The sequence below is a fragment of the Podarcis pityusensis genome (assembly GCF_964106645.2).
Source record: "Podarcis pityusensis genome assembly, chromosome: 2".
Classification (NCBI taxonomy): domain Eukaryota; kingdom Metazoa; phylum Chordata; class Lepidosauria; order Squamata; family Lacertidae; genus Podarcis; species Podarcis pityusensis.
The window spans coordinates 127,214,429-127,231,825 of NC_138029.1; the positions used below are offsets into that span (position 1 = coordinate 127,214,429).

Sequence of the window (17,397 nt, forward strand, 5' to 3'; positions counted from 1 at the left end):
TAATACAATCTCATCATATATCCTATAGAAACATTTGAATTATATCATATTATTTTATACGCACATGTATGCATATATATAATGCATTCATATATATATATATATATATATATATATATATATGTGCATGCAAAAGTTTAATATAATACGTATATAGCATTATAAATACAGACACGTATATATAATAATCTACTTGAAGCGACGCCTCACTCTGCCCTTAACAATCATGGCGCCGCTCGTCCGCGGAAACGGCCCTCAAACCCCAGGCGGTCGCCATCTTTGTTGAGGGCAGGGTCGGTCGCCACCGGCGGCCGCCATTTCCCCCGTCCCTCCAGTTATCGCGGGAGGGAGGAAAGAAAGAAGGTGCGCGGCCGCCATCTTTGTCGCGGGCAGAAACGCTCCGTGGGCGCCATCACAGGGATGGGCAAAGGGGGGATTATTACCACTTTTTTTCAATGGAGGGAGGGTGGAGTTCCCGCGATGTTTGGGGCTTGGTGGGCGGGGCTCTGCTGCCACGTCAGGCTTCAGGCAGGAGATAGCGGATCCGGAGAGAGCCGGGTGAGAATCCTGCTCGCGGGGGGGGGGGGGCGGGAGGGATTACCGGGGGGGGGGTTTCCTCGTGGCCCATAGGGGGTGGGGAGCCTGGGATGGGGGGGTCCCTCTGGGAAGCCCCCCCCCCGTTTGGGGGCGAGTGGGGCAGCCTCCGTGTCTGCAGAGGGACCCCACCCCTCCGTGGACCCCGCTTGCTGCCCCCTTCCTCGCGAGGGGGTGGACTAGATGCCCCCTGGGGTCCCTCCCCACTCCCAGCCTCTCCCTCCCCTCCCTGAACGAGGACCACCCCTCCCCCAGTCTCCCTGCGCTTGGGGGTCCCTTTTCTTTGCTGCCCCCTCCGTCTTCTCCCAACACGTGTTTCCCCCTCTCCTTCCTTCCTGAAAAGCCAGCCCTGGGGCGGAAAACGCAGCCGCCCCCTCCCTGGGGGGCAGGAAAGAGGGGCTGGGCTGAGGGTCCCAAGCCAGGGCATGGCTGCGGGACAAGCATCCTTCGCAGGCTCTCCTGCGCCTGGGTCTGATCCTGCAAAGTATCTTGAAAAGATCTGGGTTTTTGACATGGGGGGGAAGAGATGCGAGTAGACCGGCTGCTTGAGCCCCCCCCCCCCCCGTGTGGGTCAGTGTCTTCCTTAAAACAAGCTGCCCAAACAGAAAGTCTAGTTGCCCTTTGGGGAGCAAGGCGGCTCTAAACTCTTGTTTTTCAAATGACGAACTGTGATTGAATCTCAGTTAAATATCTGGCTAGTTTGGACGACAACCTGAAGATCTTTGAGAACTTAGAGGAGGAAAGTCTCTCAATCCAGGGACAGTCAATTTTGTCCTCTTTTTCTTAATGGTTACACGAATCGTTCACAACATAGGAATATTATTCCCAGCAATGAGCGGGGGGGGGGAGGGGGATGGTAAGAGAAGACGAGCGACAACAATTAGCTATGACGTCCTTCGCTCCTCCCACTCGGGCTGCACAGAAAAAGCCATTTGGTTCCAGAAATCCATTCCGATTGTGCAGATAAAGTATAATGGATAGAATTCTACAGGATGAGGTCTGAGTGCGTGAAAACAGACCAGATCCAAGAATCCCCAAATGCTGGATATGTTAGGTAGCATCCTGGCACCCAGGCATCTTCACATGGTTGCCGGCGGTCGAAAGCCAGGGGCAAAATGCGCCTGGCACCTGGCTAATTTCGAAGGCTGGTGTGGTTGTGCAGCCCTTGACCTTCCTTCTCCCCACAGATCCGGCGCCATGGCTGCTAGCAGGTTGTTCGTGAGCCCCCAGCCCACGGACGTTGCCACCGCCGTGGTGCTCTGCTTGGCGCTGCTGTGGGGCGCCTCCGCGCAGCACGAGGGCTTTCACGGCCACGCTCACGAGGACTTCCACCACGGCCACGGCCACGCTCACGGCCATGGCCACACGCACGAGGATATCTGGCATGGCCACGCACATGACGACGGCCACACGCACGAGGATATCTGGCACGGCCACGATGATGGCCACGGGCACACGCACGAGGGTATCTGGCACGGCCACGCTCACGAGGACCACCACGGACACAGCCACTCGCACGGGGGCCACTCGCATGAAGGCTTGCACCATGGGCACTCGCACGAGGATTTTCACCACGGACACAGCCATGGGCATGAGGGCCACCACCATGGTCATGGCCATTTCCACGACGGTCCTCTCCACCACAGCAACTCGCACGAGTCTCCTGCTGGCGGCCCCAGCAGGGCCCAATCCTCCCCTGGGAACGAGAAACCTCTGCCGAGGAGGGAAAAGTTGGAGCCGCTGCAGTTGTGGACTTACGTGAGTGGTTTCCAGCCATAGGGGACAAAGCGTCTTCCTGGATCCCTTTCCCCGGGCTCTGGGTGGGACGGGGGTCTTTTGCTCTTTCTGGGGGCGGGAGAGGCTGGCAGCGCTTTCCTCTCCGTGTTGCCTTGGAAGCAAGTTCCACATATCCAGTGGGGTTTCTTTCCTCATAAGTGCCTTTAGCAGGGCGGCCATACAGAGAGCCACCATCGTGTTGATGGTGAATTCCATACCATCCCTTTTGCCCATTTTTTATTATCTAACATTATCTCCCGGTCTGCCCCACGGAGGACCTCAAGGTCCATAAATAACAACACCCTCGAGGTCCCGGGACCTAAGGAAGTTAGATTGGCTTCAACCAGAGCCAGGGCCTTTTCAGCACTGGCTCCGGCCTGGTGGAACGCTCTGTCTCATGAGACCAGGGCACTGCAGGATCTGATTTCTTCCCGCAGGGCCTGTAAGACAGAGTTGTTCTGCCTGGCCTTTGGCTTGGAGCCAATTTGATTCCCTCCCTCTCTTTCTTTTTTCCTTTCTCCTTCTGTGATGGAATTCCTATTTGGGGACTTCCCTGGCTTTCTTCTGGCCCACGTAGGACCAGTCTGGATAGTTAGCCTTGGTGAAGACCTGATGTTTTCATCCCAGAAAAATTTCCACTGAAATGAGGTTGCATTTTAATGTTTTAGTGTTGTATTTTAATCTTGTTTTTTAAGTTGTATTTCAATCATTTGTTTTTATATTGGGTGTTAGCCGCCCTGAGCCCGGTCTTGGCTGGGGAGGGCGGGGTATAAATAAAATTTAATATCATTATTATCTGTTTTCAGTCTGCAAAAGAGGGGCCCTCGCGAGTCCCGCTTTGCAGCGGCCTGGGCTGGGTGGCTCAGGAACTCTGGGGTTGGGCCAAGGGGCCCCTGCTGGCTGTGGGGTGACCCTCTCTTTCTCTCCCCCCACCCGTAGGCCATTGGCGCCACTCTCCTCATCAGCGCTGCCCCGTACTTCATCCTCTTCCTCATCCCGGTGGAGTCCAACACCTCCCAGCATCAAGCCCTTCTCAAACTGCTGCTCAGCTTCGCCTCGGGGGGGCTTCTGGGAGACGCCTTCCTGCACCTCATCCCTCACGCGCTGGGTGAGTTGAAGGGCAGCCCCCTGGTCCTGCCCCCTCCGCCCTGCCTCTCCTTTGGGCTGGATAGCCTCTTCCCTCCCCTCCTCTCATCCGAGTGAGCTGCGGTTCCGGTGGGTTGGACTACATGGCCCTCAGAGGTCCCTTTTACTCACCTGTTCCTTCTCCCTTCCAGAGCCGCACTCCCACCACGGGGAAGGCGCAGGACACAGCCATGTGAAGCCAGAATCCCACGGGCATTCTCACCAGGGTAAGAACTCGGCGCTGGGGGGGGGGAGCTTTTTGCACTACAATTCCCAGCAGCCCTAGGGAGCCCAAAGCAGCGGCCATGGATGATGGGTGTTGTAGCCCAATGACATCTGGGGAGCTCAGGTGGAGAAAGGCTGAGTCATTGCAGGAGAGAGCAAACATTTATTCATTTATGATACGATAAAATAATCTTTATTGTCATTGTCCCATACAGAACAACGACATTGAAAAAATCTACACCAGACATTCAAAAACAGAGAAGCCTGCTATCCCAGCCTGGTTAGCCCCCTAAAAACTCTGATACCCCATAGTTAAATACAATATACTCCCATAGAGACTACCTTACACTAACAAAATTGCATTTGGATAGAAACTGTTTCTCCGGCGGCTAGTCCTAGTCTTTATAACCCTTTACCTTCTTCCAGAAGGCAGAAGCTGAAAAAGATCATTTCCGGGGTGTGCACTATCCTGCGCTATCTCTGCAGGTAGTTTAGTAGTTTACCTGGACAATTTGCACTCCACTCTTGGTTGAAAACGTGCCACACCTGAGCTCAATTGAAACAAGGCAGTCTTACAATTTAAAGGATGGATGGTGGTCAATAGATTGAGGTTGAATGCTGACAAGACAGATGTACTGTTCTTGGGGGACAGGGCAGGTGGGGGTGGAGGACTCCCTGGTCCTGAATGGGGTATCTGTGCCCCTGAAGGACCAGGTGCGCAGCCTGGGAGTCATTTTGGACTCACAGCTGTCCATGGAGGCGCAGGTCAATTCTGTGTCCAGGGCAGCTGTTTACCAGCTCCATCTGGTGCGCAGGCTGAGATCCTATCTGCCCACAGACTGTCTTGCCACAGTGGTGCATGCTCTGGTTATCTCCCGCTTGGACTACTGCAATGTGCTCTACATGGGGCTACCTTTGAAGGTGACCCAGAAACTACAACTAATCCAGAACGCAGCAGCCAGACTGGTGACTGGGAGCAGCCTCTGAGACCACATAACACCGGTCTTGAAAAACCTACATTGGCTCCGAGTATGTTTCCAAGCACAATTCAAAGTGTTGGTGCTGACCTTTCAAACCCTAAACAGCCAGTATATCTGAAGGAGCGTCTCCACCCTCATGCTTCAGCCCTGACGCTGAGGTCCAGCGCCGAGGGCCTTCTGGCAGTTCCCTCCCTGCGAAAAGCAAGGTTACAGGGAAGCAAGCAGAGGGCCTTCTCGGTGGTGGCGCCTGCCCTGTGGAACGCCCTCCCAGTAGATATCCATGAAATCAACTTTCCTTTTCAACTGTATTTTTATTGCTGTGTATCAGTAACAACAATCATTAAATAATTATTTCTACCCCACGCATCTGGCCTGGTTTCCCCAGCCACTCTGGGCGGCTTCCAGTACATATAAAAACATAAACATAAGAAACATTAAAAACATCCAGGGCTGCCTTCGGATGTCTTCCAAAGGTTGTGAAGTTATTTACACCTTTCAACATAAGATGTAATAAAAACTGGAGAAGAGAGATCAGAAACAAACCAAGAGAAAAGGGAAAAAATACTTTTCAAAGATGATTGAAGGCAGCACTATTTATGGAGGTTTTTAAGGTTTGAACTTTCATGGTGTTTTTATGAAAATTTTGCTGTAAGCTGCCCAGAGCGGCTGGGGCAGCCCATTCAGATGGGTGGGATATAAGTAATACAATTATTGTCATTATTATTAAAATGGAAACCACCAGGGGCAAGGGCCTGATCCTTCTGCAGTCTCTTCTTTCTCATCATCTTCTGCTCATCTCCCCCCCCCCCCCCGGCCTCCTTCCAGGTTCTGAGCACCAGCACATGATGTCAGTGGGCCTCTGGGTCCTGGGGGGTATCGTGGCCTTCCTGGTGGTGGAGAAGTTCGTCCGGCACGTCAAAGGAGGCCACGGACACCACGGACACAGCCACGGTGGGTGCGGCCAAAGCCCTGTGGCCAAATCTGCCCCCTGCGAAAGTTCCTCGTTTATTCGGTTCTTTGTTCGATTTATACACAGCCCTTTGGCCAAAGATCTCGGGGCGACGGGCAAGATAAACTTGCAAAAGGATGAAGGAATTTGGGGAAATGATCTACAACGAGCTAAAAAAAACCGGTTTTAATTAACCTTTTCCCCAAAACCGGCAGCCTTTCTCCTGGGGATTATGGGCGTGGAGATACCGAAAGATTTAAGGAGATTATTTATGTATGGCAGCGAGAATGTTGTTAGCCCATTGTTGGAAAGGAGAGAAGATACTGACAAAATTGGAAGGGCAGACGAAACTGTTAGAATATGCCGAGATGGAACCATGTACAGTAGATCAAAAATTCTACAGAGAATGGGACAATTATATCTAAAAGATCACTGTAAATATCTAAAAGATCATGGTAAACATGTAAAATCGTTGGCAGGCTTTGAATGATTCCTGCAACATGTCCTAATCCTTGGATGCGTTGGATAATTGTAAAATAGATTATGTTCAATATGCAGTCGGTATAGAAACAGGTTGAGGAGGAGGGAAGTTTCAATATGGGAACAATTTACCGTATTTCCAGCTTTTCTGTTCTACTTTGTTTATCTACGTTATCAATGGAGAGTTGCAGCTGTGATTCATTGCATGAAATTAATAAAGATTAATTGAGGTGGGGGGAGATAAACTTGTTGCCGTGGCTTTATCTGTTGGGGGGGCAGGGGGTGTCTTCCTGCCCCCCCCAAAACTTTCCTTTCTTCCTCCCCAGTTCCCAAAGCCAAAAGCAGCGACGACGAGGCAGAGAAAGAGCCTTTGCGGGGAAAGACGTCGGAGAAAACCCCAGCCCCCTCCCAGGGGAAGCAGAAGCCCCCCGACTCTGGTGAGGTGGTGCATTTGGGCGAGCCCTGGATTTTTTTGCGGGGTGCGATTGGGATTTTCTAAAATGTGGGATCCAGGGACACAGCCCCCCACTCACTTTCTCTTCTCTCTCCTCTTCTTGTCTCCCCCCCCCCCAGCCATGCGTGTGTCTGGCTACCTGAACCTGGCTGCTGACTTTGCCCACAACTTCACGGACGGGCTGGCGCTGGGGGCGTCCTTCCTGGCGGGGGGCACGGTAGGGGCCGTCACCACCCTGACGGTCCTGCTCCACGAGGTGCCCCACGAGGTGGGCGACTTCGCAATCCTCGTCCAGTCCGGCTGCAGCAAGAAGAAGGTAACGGATCTCCCTGGCAGGGACGGGTCGAAATACAATAATAATAATAATAATAATAATAATAATAATAATAATTATAATTATAATTTATTTATTTATACCCCGCCCACCTGGCTGCGCTTCCCCAGCCACTCTGGGCAGCTTCCAACAAAATATTAAAATACAAACATGAAAAGCTTCCCTGAACAGGGCTGCCTTCAGATGTCTTCTGAAAGCCTGGTAGTTGTTCTTCTCTTTGACATCTGGTGGGAGGGCGTTCCACAGGGCAGGCGTCACTACCAAGAAGGTCCTCTGCCTGGTTCCCTGTAACTTGGCTTCTCGCAGTGAGGGAACCGCCAGAAATCCCTCAGCGCTGGACAGATAGGGTCTCAGCCTGCATACCAGATGGAGCTGGTATGCAGGCTGAGACCCAATGGAGCTGGTAGACAGCTGCCTTGGACACAGAATTGACCTGCGCCTCCATGGACAGCTGTGAGTCCAAAATGATCACTCCCAGTCCCCAGTCCAGCTGCCACATTCTGGATTAGTTGTAGTTTCCGGGTCACCTTCAAAGGTAGCCCCACGTAGAGCGCATTGCAGTAGTCCAAGCGGGAGATAACCAGAGCATGCACCACTCTGGCCAGACAGTCTGCGGGCAGGTAGGGTCTCATCCTGCGTACCAGATGGATCTGGGAGACAGCTGCCTTGGACACAGAATTGACCTGCGCCTCCATGGACAGCTGTGAGTCCAGAATGACTCCCAGGCTGCGCACCTGGTCCTTCAGCGGCACAGTTACCCCATTCAGGACCAGAGAGCTCCCCACACCCGCTCGCCCCCTGTCCCCCCAAAAACAGTCCTTCTGTCTTGTCAGGATTCAACCTCAATCTGTTAGCCGCCATCCATCCTCCAACCGCCTCCAGGTACTCACACAGGACCTTCACCGCCTTCACTGGTTCTGATTTGAAAGAGAGGTAGAGAGGTTGAGCCTCCTTAGAGAGGGGCAGTCTACCTCTGAGCACGGGGAGCTGGGCAAGAGGAGCCTTGGGTGAGACTGTCCTCCTTTTCTCCCCTCCGCCAGGCGATGAAGCTTCAGCTGGTGACGGCGCTGGGCGCCCTGGCGGGCACGGTCTGCTCGCTGCTGGCGGAAGGCGTGGGCGAGGCGGCCACGGCCTGGATCCTGCCCTTCACGGCCGGCGGCTTCATCTACGTGGCCACCGTCTCGGTCATCCCCGAGCTGCTGCAGGACTCGGGGCCGGTGCAGTCGCTGCTGGAGGTGCTGGGACTGGTCGGCGGAGTCGCCATGATGGTCTTCATCGCCCAGTACGAGTAGAGCGGAGGGGGGAGGACGGGGAGGGGGCCAGGCGCCCGTTTGGGGCAGCGGAGGCGGGACCAAGGAGAAACGGACAGCCCGGCCCCCCACTCCCTCTCCAGCTCCATCTGGGGTCCAGACATTTCAGCCGCTGCAGCACACCTCCCATCCTCCAGGAGGCGCAGTGTTGGTGCTGCAGGAAGAGGAAGTGGAGAAAACGACCAGTCTGGGACCAGCTCTTCTGCTCCAGTTGGAGATAGCAAAATGCCCTTTTCTATAGGGCACAGGGTGGGGGGTAGGAAGAAAATTTTAGGGTTCTCGTGTGTGTGTGTGTGTGTGTGTGTGTGTGTGTTTGCGTGTCCGTCCTCTTGGCCCCGAATTGTTGGGGTTGGGGGCTCGGAAGCAAGGACCAGGAACTTGGAGGACCAGGGTGTGGGATATGGGGGAGCCATGATTTGGGGAGGTTGGGGGTCAGGAGAAATCATGCTTTTTTTGCCGGAGGAGCATAGTTGCTGGCAGCCAATAATGGAATAATTCGGCGCAGCTCTGAAGGGGGGAGCTGAGGGCGTCACAGTGGGGACCCCCTTGCCCCCCAAAAGGGAACCAAACTGCGCCCCATAGGAGAATTTTCCAAGGGGATCTTTAGAAAAGCGTTTCTGCTACTGTAAAATACGACTCCTGGAAGTCTGTTCTCGCGGCCGAAGCCGGGGCAGAAATCCTGATTTATACTCCGAGGAAAAGGTGTGGGGGTTTAGGAACGGACTTTCCGTGTACACGTCATATATATATTTCTTTTCTCTCTTTTTTTGCAATTTCTTTTGTAGGGTGGAGGGGTCTTACTTTGGGGCGACGGTTGTACCAGGGAGAAATGTGTAAAGGACAGGAATAGTGGCGCCTGCAATTAAAACTTACTTCTGCCCTGGAAAAAAAGGGAAAAGGCTTTGTGTATAGTTCCTGCACTTGGTCATCAGGGGGCGATGGAGGTTCCCCCAGGCCACTCGGTCAGCCTTGGCCGCCCTCCTTGAAACACCCAGGCGCTGGGAACTACAACTCCCATCTTCCTGCTCTGAGCTAATCTTGCTCAGGCCGACAGAACATGATTGCTTTCCTGCTTTGCAGCGGGTTGGGGTAGATGACCTGCCGGGTCCCTCCCATTCCTGCCACCCTGTGATTCCTCGCCAGCACCTGAACTTCGTGACCAGGGAGCCGTCGAGCTAGGATTTTATTTTAAAAAATCAAAATGCCCTTTTTAGGGGGGGGAGCAGGATCCCACCTTGGCAGTGGAGTAAACAGAGGTAAAGGAATATTTTGGGGGGAGGTAAGCAAGGGACACGGGTGGGGCTGTGGGTTAAACCACAGAGCCTAGAACTTGCCAATCAGAAGGTTGTCGGTTTGAATCCCCGCAATGGGCTGAGCTCCCATTGCTCAGTCCCTGCTCCTGCCAACCTAGCAGTTCCAAAGCACGTCAAAGTGCAAGTAGATAAATAGGTACCGCTCCGGCGGGAAGGTAAACGGCGTTTCCATGTACTGCTCTGGTTCGCCAGAAGTGACTTAGTCATGCTGGTCATATGACCCGGAAGCTGTACGCCGGCTCCCTTGGCCAGTAAAGTGAGATGAGCGCCGCAACCCCAGAGTCCGCCACGACTGGACCTAATGGTCAGGAGTCTCTTTACCTTAAGCAAGGAATGACGCCAAGCACCTAACCATTGAGCATGATGACCCTTTCCCAAAAGTTGGGGGCTGAATGACCAATAAGCAGGTGGGGTGTCTTGTATGCCCAAGAAAGACACAAGAGACTGGAACAGTCATCGTTTGGCAGTCCATTATCCGCTTTGCCAGGTCACAGGTTTGATTTCTGCCGGCATTTCCAGGTAGGAACTGCAAGTCCGACACCCCAGGGCCCTCCTGGCTCTGGCGTCAGAATGGTCAAGTTGGAAGGGTCCCAGGGTCATCTAGCCCAACCCCCTTTTCCCTCTGTCCCCCACCCAGCTTGAAACCATCCCAGTCCCAGCTTAGCTTTGCAAGTGTCTCTCACTGGCTCAGCGCTGGGGGAGCAGCTGCCTGGCATGTAGAAGGGCCCAGGTTCAATCCCCAATGGCAGGGCTGGGCAGAGATCTCAGGCCGCTAGTCCTTGCGGTGCAGAGCCAGTGCTGCAGCAATGGATGGAGCAACGGCCTGTCTCAGGTGTCTATATCGCAGGTGTTTCTGTTGTCGCTCAAACCGCCCAAAGCTCAGATCTGAAGGAGCCCAGAAAACCCAGCCTAATTGCATCCCTGTCTGACGAGAGAGGAAGCCTCTGGAGCTGGGGTGGGCTTGAGATGGCCACTCAGAAGGCAGAAATTCAACAGGGGCAGGTGTGAATGCTGAATGCCTGTTAAAAGGTGGAGGGAGGGACACACACACTCCTGGTAAAGCTTGCCAAAGACGCGGGCCGAGTCTCCTGCAACTTGAACGTATTGAAGTGTCGTCCACCCACTACTTAATAATAATAATTTTTACTATTTATATTCTGCCCGTCTGACTGGCTTTCCCCGGCCACTGTGGGCCTCTGACAGTACATGCAAAACGTATTATTAAATATGTCTTTTAAAAAAATAAGCGCTTGGGTGGAAATTCAACAGGTACAGCCCTGCACGAGCAGCACCTGTTGGATCCCCTCCTCCCCTGCTGCTGCAAAGGATGGAGCGGGGGGGGGGGGGACACACATCCGCTGACCCTCCCCAAGGACCCAGGAGTCCTGGCTCCCTCCACCCTGGAGGACTGCGGCAATAGAGACGGCGGCCCAGAAGGGCCTCCACGGCCTGAACTTCCGGTGCGGGGGCGGAGCCTCCCCCACGGAGCCTCACTTCCGGTCCTTCCCCCACAGAGCGATGGCCGCCCACCTGCGGCTGCGAGGGACCCTGGCCCTGGTGACAGGTCCCTTCTCCGGGGGGGGGGAGGCAGGCAGGAGTTCAACAGGGGCAGCGGGAGGGGGGTATTTGGGGATGGGGTCTGCCAATGGGGAAAGGCAGCATATTTCAGCCATCAGTTCAACAGGTCGAGCTCATGCCTTGGCTGCCTTTCTCTCCACCCCCTCCATCTACCCACAACAACCTGCCAGGAGTGACCTGCTCCCAGGCCAAAGTCTGGACTTGAACCCAGGCCCCAGCCCCACAAGCACGGTTGATGATGGAGAGCAAAGGGGGGTGGCTCTACCTGTTGGATTTCCGCCTCTCGGGTCCTCCCAGGAGCCCTGACCTTTCAGCCGTCAGCTCAAGCCCTCTGGCGGCGACAAGCCCTGAATGTAACTTTTTTATTTAAAAGAACTGCACCCGTTCCATCTCCGCCTGACGCGGAGCAGTTAAAGGCAGAGGGGTTGCTGGGGAAGAAGCCCGTCCGGGGAGGGTGACCCAGGCTCCTCTTCCTTCTTCCTCAGGGGGCGGCAGCGGCATCGGCCGTGCCATCTGCGCCCGCTTTGCCCGCGAAGGGGCCCAAGTGGCCATAGCGGACTGCGATGAGGCCGGTGCAGCCCAGACGCTTCGGGGGCTCCAGGCGGGCGACCACCAGGCCCTGCGCGTCGACGTGGGGTGCGCCAAGAGTGTGGCCGACCTCGTGGCCCAGATCCAGGTGGGAATCCGCGGGGGGGTGGACTAGATGAGCCCTGGGGGTCCCTGCCCTGCAATCCCCTGGCTCTAACTCTGCCAAGCCTTGCCCTGAGTCAGCATTCGTCCTCGGCACCCTGTGCGTTTATTGGCTGCCTTCGTATCCCGCCTTCCATCTCCGCCGCTCCTGTTCCATCCTCACCAGAGCCCTTCTAGGCAGGCCAGCCTAAGGTCCTTCAGGGAGCTTATCATGGAATTGTAGGGTCAGGCGGGACCCCGGGTGGTCATCCATCCCAACCCCCTCCATTGCGATGTTGAGGCCCGAGTCCTTTTTACCTCCTGGGGTCGCGGCGGAGGTTTCGGTGCTGATTTCCTCCCTCTGGCCTCCAGGCCCGCTTCTCCCGCCCGGCCAACGTCTGCGTCAACTGCGCCGGCATCACCATGGACGAGTTCCTGCTGAAGCAGACGGAGGAGGCCTTTGACGCCGTCCTCCGGGTCAACCTCAAGGTACTCGGCCACCGGCAAGGGAGGCGTCCCCGGGAGGCCCCTCCCCTGGTTTCCAGGCCCTCCATCGCCTTGCTTATAGGCTCATAAAGGAACCCAGTGGTCATCCATCCCAACCCCGTCCTGCTCAGTCTTTTCCTTCTCTGCAGGGGACCTTCCTGGTGACGCAGGCCGTGGCGAAGGCGCTGGTGGCAAGCGGGGCTTCCGGGGGCTCCATCATCAACCTGGGGAGCATCGTGGGCAAGGTGCAGTGACCCCCCCCTCCTAATGACCTCCTTGCCCTCTGCCTCCCACTGCCATTAATTCAATGCAAAATCCATTTCCCAACTCCTGTACGCTGCAAGTGTCTGGCCTAATGGGGACCTGCCTAAGCTAGGTGGCTTTCAGGCAAAATTTCTACGATCTCTGCTGCAAGTACCCAGCTGTGTCCCCAACTCCATACTTCTGTTAGAAGCTGGCAAATGCCCAATTTCAACTTCCCTGAAACATTGGCTCAGGATTCCAGTGTTTGATCTAGGGAAGGGTTTGTACCAACACCTGACCAATGAGGAGTTTGTCAGCAAATGGCAGAAAACCATGGATAGAAAAGCCCCTTCTATTGGTTGGTCTGTCTCCCCCCCCCAACTGTATTACCTGGGTTATGAAGGCGCCCAAAAGATGTTAAAGCAAAGATTATGGGATAATGCACACAGTGACTTGCGATCTCGATCACACGCAGCCTGTAGTCCTCTGGCAGTAGGAGTACAATATGGGTATGTCTTTAAGTTAACACCTTACATTAAAAACCTGACAGTACCAAACTATCTAAGGCTTTTCACCAAAGCCAGACTAAACGTCTTTCCTTCTGCAGTGTTGGATGGTAGGTTGAGAGGAGTTCCCTACCAGGACAGACTTTGCTCGTGTGCTCAAGACATCGATTCCATAAAACATATTTTGCTGCACTGTGCGAAATATGAGCAAGCCAGGGCTGAACTGATATTACCTTTGCTGGTACCTTTCCCAGGAAAATCAGAGGCTCACTATGTCAGGTTCCTATTGGAAGACCGGACAAATGCTAGAACATTAGCAGTGGCGAAGTTTTTATCAGTGGTTGCAAGAACCAATGATCCCTATATTCTGAACAAAATGCTTGTTTAACCTGGCGGTAGGCTGTCTGAACTGTGCATTGCTTTGTAATGATTTGTTGGGTCTCTGGACCGTAATAAAGATTGATTGATTGATAATTCAGTCCCTGTGCCTCCCCCCTTCTTCTCTTCTTCCTGCTCAGGTGGGGAATCTGGGACAGGTGAACTATTCAGCCTCCAAGGCTGGGGTAGAGGCCCTCTCCAAGACGGCAGCAAAGGAGCTGGCCAGGTAAGGCAGGCTGGGGGGCAGAGGGAGAGCTGGGGGGAGGGAAGGAGCCCCCATTCGCCTGCCCTCCTTCCCTGGGCAGCCGTCCTCTGGGGGTTCCTGCGTTGCAGGAACAGGCAGCCCCTCCTCATTCCACCCCCACGACGACCCTGCGAGATCGTCTGCGCCGAATAGTCCGCAGCCAGCGAGCGTTGAGGATTTGAACCCTGCCCTGTCCCGGGTCTAACCTCTAGGCGACGCTTCCTCTCCTTGCCGCTTTGCAGGTACGGGATCCGCTGCAACACGGTTCTGCCAGGGTTCGTCCGCTCCCCCATGACGGACAAGGTCCCCCAGAAAGTGCTGGACAAGGTGGGTGTTTTGGGGGGGCTGAGGTCAGGCCCCCACCCCGGCTGGCACCCGCCCCGATCCCTCCCTGACCCCTGTCCCTTCTTCTCCCCAGTTTGCTGCCATGGTGCCGCTGGGACGCCTCGGGGAGCCCGAAGGTCAGGTGACACAGTCCAGCAATATCTTTGCGCTTCCTTTGAAGGGTGGGGAGGGTGCCTCTGAGCGCCTGCAGAGTGCCCTCCCTCCTCCTGCTGGGCGGGGAGTGCCCAGACGTCATAGAACGGAGGAATCGTGTTGTTGGAAGGGACCCCAACCGAAAAATGCGAAAAATATCTGGGGGTTTTTAGCGATGCCTCTCAGCTGCTGCCTATCAGGGATCTCTTACTGTGTTTTTATGTTGTGAACCACATGAAGGGCAGTACAGGATGCAAATTTAATTAATAATAATAATATTTTTCCCCTTGAGCTATGGCCCTGCCCCCTAATGTGGGGAATAATAATAATAATAATAAGTTTTCTTTTCTTTTTTATTTTATTTTTACCAACAACTGAAACACAAACAGTGAAACCCCCCAGGCGGCTGATATATTGGGTATACATAATCAATAATAACATATTCAAATCAACCATATGTACAATTCTATATACCTTGACACTCCTCCCTCCACAAGGTTTATTTAACTTTTAACATTTTAATTGCCCCAAATTGCTCAGACCTACCCAAATAATTCAATACCTTCTCAAACCAATCCTCCTCCTCCTTCTCACTGACCTTAAACCCTTTCGTTTTATGTATCTTCACAGTTAGATACTGTATTCTAAAATCACAATCAAAATAACTTCAGAAGAAGTGTGCTTGCACACGAAAGCTCATACCAAGAACTAACTTAGTTGGTCTTAAAGGTGCTACTGGAAGGATTTTTTTTATTTTGACTATGGCAGACCAACACGGCTACCTATCTGTAACTAAAATCACAATATTATTCAGTTTTTTCCTCCATTGGTTCACCCCTTCCTCTTCTGCATTTTTCCAATTACTCACTATAACCTGTCTGGCTGCAGTTGCCATCAATTTTACCCATCTGCATTCCTCTTTTGTTTCTAACTCGGTGCTACTCGGGATAATAAGAGCCATTAATTTAGATATTTCCTCCTTCCTACACACAATTCCCGATATTTCTATACCAATAATATAGCCTAAGGGAGTTTGGGGGAGGAATGTAGTTTTGCCGCAATTCCTACCTTGCAGGGGGATGGGCTGGATGACCTCAGGGGGACCCTTTCCAGCTGTACAATGCTGTATAGATTGTACAGGAAATAATAATAATAATGCTATGAGAAGGTCCCTGGCTCCGGCCTCACCGGCAGCTGGGGAAAGACCCGTCGTTGCTTCCGGCCAGTGCCGACAAGACTGGCTTCACTGGCCTAAATCTCTCTGAGGCTGCGGAAGAGAAAGGGGCAGGTTTCTTTACCTGGGAGGGGGCTGGCGGCGTCTGGGGGGCTGCAGGCATTGGGGGGAGGGGGCTTCACAGTCTCCTCCATCTCCCGCCAGATGTTGCCGAGGTTTGTGCTTTCCTGGCCTCCGACGACAGCCGCTACATCACCGGCGCCAGCCTGGAGGTGACCGGTAAGTGGGGCGAAGGGGGGTTGATTTGGGGACCCTTTGGGGTGGGGGGCTCCCCTTGGATGCCGGCGCTGGTGGTGGGGAGCAGTGAGAAGGGACCCCAAAAGGTCTCCCGTATTTGTGATAACTTGCATCTTTCCACGTGGACTTCGGAACTCCCTGCCACTTGAAAGGCCAGGCACCTTCGCTGCACTCCTTCCAGCGCCTGCAGAAAACATTTCCATTTTAGACAACCCTACCCACCCAAAGGAAAAAACACAGAATGTTTGTTCTTTAAAGAGTTTGCATAGCTGTTTCCCAGCCTGTATAAATTTTACGAAATAGATAAATTCTCCTGTCAGACACGTAGAATAGCCGGTGCATGTTTGGATCTCCCTTTGTAGCTCATGGTTTTTATCATCCAAACATTTTTGCAGAGAGTTTGATGGCTTTATCCCCTCTGGGAATGCGTATAAATGTTATGGAACAAAATTAAGTGAATTATTATTATTATTATTGTTATTTTATTTTTCTATACCCTGCCTATCTGAATGGGTTACTCTTTAGCTCATGGTTTTCATCATCCGAACGTTTTTACAGAAAGTTTGATTGCTTTATCCCCTCTGGGAATGCGTGTAAAGGTTATGGAACAAAATTAAGTGAATTGTTGTTATTATTATTATATTATATTATATTTTTTAATACCCTGCTTATCTGAATGGGTTACCCTGGGCAGCTTCCAACCATCTCCACAGGGTCAGCCGCTGACCCCTTTTCTTTCTCTTCCTCCAGGGGGTCTTTTCATCTGATGCCTTTTCCTGCCTCTGGAGAAACCCGCCCCCCACCCACAAGGAAACCACACTCCCTGAGGCCCCCCCCCCCCACTTTCAAAGGAAGGACTTGGGGGCAGGTTCCTCCTTCACTGTCTTGGAGAAGCTCCCGGCTAACATCTTTGAATGCAAGATTTGGGGAGGGGGCTTAGAGGCAGGGGGACCTCCCCCCAGAAGAGAGGGGGGTCTTTTGCACAAGGAGCGAGGCTAAGATCTCACCGGACGGAGACCCCAAACTTCCACTCCAAGGATTTCTGTGCCTTGTTTTGGGATATATATCGCTCAGTTAAATCAACGGCTTCTACAAATGCGCAGGCGATCAAAGTACCTCTTTGAGAAACACTTTAATGCTGTGAGCCACCTTGAAATAGGGGAAATTAAGGGAAATTTAAGGGAAATGCAGAAATTGTTGCTTGAGGACTGCGGGAAGAGAGACTTTATCACCCTGAACAAAGACTGGCAGGGTTACATAGCCTCAAATATATGTGAATGGGAACAAGATATATATGAGTCGTTTTACAATCGACTCTCTCCCATGTATTCTGCCATGTTGTGTGTCCCCCCCCAACCCAGGAAATATCCCTGGGGGTGACTCTTCTTGCAGCAGATATGAACTTACATCCACGAAAACGTCTTCCATAATATGATGGTCTGATTCTATGATAATAAATACGCTGAGTCTGCTCAGTTTTCTTATCCATTTATTGCATTTATCAGCTCAGGGGTGGTATATCTGGTTATCCTGTCGCGCATGCCCCCCCCCCAATTTAATCCTCACCCCAACCCTGCAAGGACTGGCCCGGTCACCCAGCTTCATGGTGGCTTGCGTTTGTGTAAGAAGCGCCCCAGGAAATCGCACACCCACAAACACACACACTCACCTCCCCCAGCCTGGAGTGTCCAGCATGGTCTGTACCACGTGAGCCGTTGGGGTCCCACAACACCCCCCCCCAAAATGTAAGCAGCCCTTCGTCTCAAAGCACCCAGGCTCAACTTTAGAACCTGAGGGACTAGTGT

The 17,397-nt window shown here is 53.1% G+C and overlaps 2 protein-coding genes across 3 annotated transcripts; both read left to right on the forward strand.

Moving 5' to 3' along the window:
- The first annotated feature begins 442 nt into the window (after positions 1–442).
- On the forward strand, positions 443–9,125 carry SLC39A7 (solute carrier family 39 member 7). 2 transcript variants are annotated; one of them, XM_080996235.1, is made up of 8 exons: positions 443–558; positions 1,782–2,352; positions 3,310–3,478; positions 3,648–3,722; positions 5,526–5,651; positions 6,456–6,566; positions 6,703–6,899; positions 7,958–9,125. In XM_080996235.1, the coding sequence occupies exons 2-8, from the start codon at positions 1,792–1,794 to the stop codon at positions 8,207–8,209; spliced, it is 1,491 nt and encodes a 496-aa protein (XP_080852361.1). In that variant the 5' UTR covers positions 443–558; positions 1,782–1,791; the 3' UTR covers positions 8,210–9,125. The 2 variants fall into 2 exon arrangements, with proteins under 2 accessions (XP_080852361.1, XP_080852360.1); XM_080996234.1 differs by lacking the exon at positions 443–558 and having other exon boundaries at positions 1,618–2,352.
- Positions 9,126–11,024: 1,899 nt separating this feature from the next.
- On the forward strand, positions 11,025–17,067 carry HSD17B8 (hydroxysteroid 17-beta dehydrogenase 8). Its single transcript, XM_080986973.1, has 9 exons — positions 11,025–11,104; positions 11,604–11,794; positions 12,160–12,276; positions 12,423–12,518; positions 13,541–13,626; positions 13,887–13,971; positions 14,063–14,105; positions 15,500–15,574; positions 16,343–17,067. The coding sequence occupies exons 1-9, from the start codon at positions 11,059–11,061 to the stop codon at positions 16,357–16,359; spliced, it is 756 nt and encodes a 251-aa protein (XP_080843099.1). The 5' UTR covers positions 11,025–11,058; the 3' UTR covers positions 16,360–17,067.
- The last annotated feature ends 330 nt before the right edge of the window (positions 17,068–17,397 follow it).

Bases quoted from the DNA above. Each gene is read 5' to 3' on its own strand.
- SLC39A7 (XM_080996234.1), top strand. From the start codon at position 1,633: ATGCTGGATATGTTAGGTAGCATCCTGGCACCCAGGCATCTTCACATG. The intron at 5,652-6,455 runs GTGGGTGCGGCC...CTTCCTCCCCAG, and splicing joins ACACCACGGACACAGCCACG to TTCCCAAAGCCAAAAGCAGC. The intron at 6,567-6,702 runs GTGAGGTGGTGC...CCCCCCCCCCAG, and splicing joins GCAGAAGCCCCCCGACTCTG to CCATGCGTGTGTCTGGCTAC.
- HSD17B8 (XM_080986973.1), top strand. From the start codon at position 11,059: ATGGCCGCCCACCTGCGGCTGCGAGGGACCCTGGCCCTGGTGACAG. The intron at 11,105-11,603 runs GTCCCTTCTCCG...CTTCTTCCTCAG, and splicing joins GACCCTGGCCCTGGTGACAG to GGGGCGGCAGCGGCATCGGC. The intron at 13,627-13,886 runs GTAAGGCAGGCT...GCCGCTTTGCAG, and splicing joins GCAGCAAAGGAGCTGGCCAG to GTACGGGATCCGCTGCAACA.